Genomic DNA, 1,266 nt, shown 5'->3' with positions numbered 1-1,266 from the left:
TTTTATTGTTTATTCTTTTCAACCATTTAATACTCGCTGCATCTCTGGACCATAGGCCTCTAATAACAAAATTTAACGTGAAAGCAAAAACAAAGGTTGCCAGTTTTATTCGATTCTGGAGTCTACGGACACCTCATTTAAGTGGAATAACCGCTTCATGTATCATCTTCTTACCTATATTTAGTATACCGATTTGTTGCTTTAATGTCAATTGTTCGATTCACCACTGTCCAAGTTTTTGAGAATTGAAGACATTCTAATAGTATATCCAAAGTAAATTTTATCGGTGCATTTTTCTCCACAAAACAATATAAGAATTTATAAATAATTTTCAAATATAAAAATCAATAAGTAATTTATTTAGAAGGAAATGTAAAGCATCAACATATAATATACATGTGTGTATAAAAAGATGAAATGTACACATATTTCAAGTCATTCATGCACACGGTTTATCAAAGTTCACCTTGGACATTATATTCGCACAGAGGGCAATTACTGTTGTGCCAATTATGGACGGAAAGCATTGTCCTAAAAACTCCAGCAACATCGGTTGTTTCATGACAACCTGCGAATAGTCATCAAACGATATCACACCATCTTTGTCCACATCGAATTTCTTGAACAGCAAATCGACCATATCCGACCGTAGCTCGTTCACTTCGTCCTCATCTTCGCCAACGAAAAATTTTTCGACAGCATGTTGCACAATTTCACGATTCAAAAATCCGTTACCATGAATATTGTAAATTTGAAAAGTGAATTTGATCTTCTGATCCAATTTGTTGGTCATAAAGACGGAGAAGAGGCGCACCCAAGCAACAGCGTCTACCTCCTTTTTCATATCCAAAGTTATGTGCAAGAGGATGCGTTCAATTATTTGCAAATCGAAGATTTTGAACAAAACCAGGAATAGGTGGAAAAATTGTTTCTTTGTCATATGCTTCGCCTTGGAACCGTTAGCCAAAACGAATTTGTGATAAACCATTAAAATGCTGCTCACTTCACCCTCCGTGAACTGCGTCGTCTTGGCCATTTGCTTGATCAGATCGTGATAGATATTCCCAAATCGCGTGTTCTGCACGTCATCCAACGTAGCATCCAACTTATTCATAGTCATGATGCTTCAGCCGTCTACAGATGGATGTAAAGTTTCAATTATATTCTGTTCTGCGGTGCACAATAAAATTTAAAACACAAAAGTCTTCAACAAATGATCACGTGAAGAAATTCTCAATTTCAAAAAAGTAAATAAATAAAAGAAAA

General features: G+C 35.4%; 1 protein-coding gene across 1 annotated transcript; it reads right to left on the bottom strand.

The window, feature by feature from the left end:
- Positions 1-336: 336 nt before the first annotated feature.
- Positions 337-1,266, bottom strand: LOC106614814 (calaxin). Its single transcript, XM_014230727.3, has one exon. The coding sequence runs from the start codon at positions 1,118-1,120 to the stop codon at positions 440-442; it is 681 nt and encodes a 226-aa protein (XP_014086202.1). The 5' UTR covers positions 1,121-1,266; the 3' UTR covers positions 337-439.

This window comes from Bactrocera oleae, chromosome 2 (genome assembly GCF_042242935.1).
Source record: "Bactrocera oleae isolate idBacOlea1 chromosome 2, idBacOlea1, whole genome shotgun sequence".
NCBI classification, from domain to species: Eukaryota; Metazoa; Arthropoda; class Insecta; order Diptera; family Tephritidae; genus Bactrocera; species Bactrocera oleae.
The sequence above is the reverse complement of the archived record's forward strand: the minus strand, read 5'-3'. Positions and strand labels throughout refer to the sequence as shown.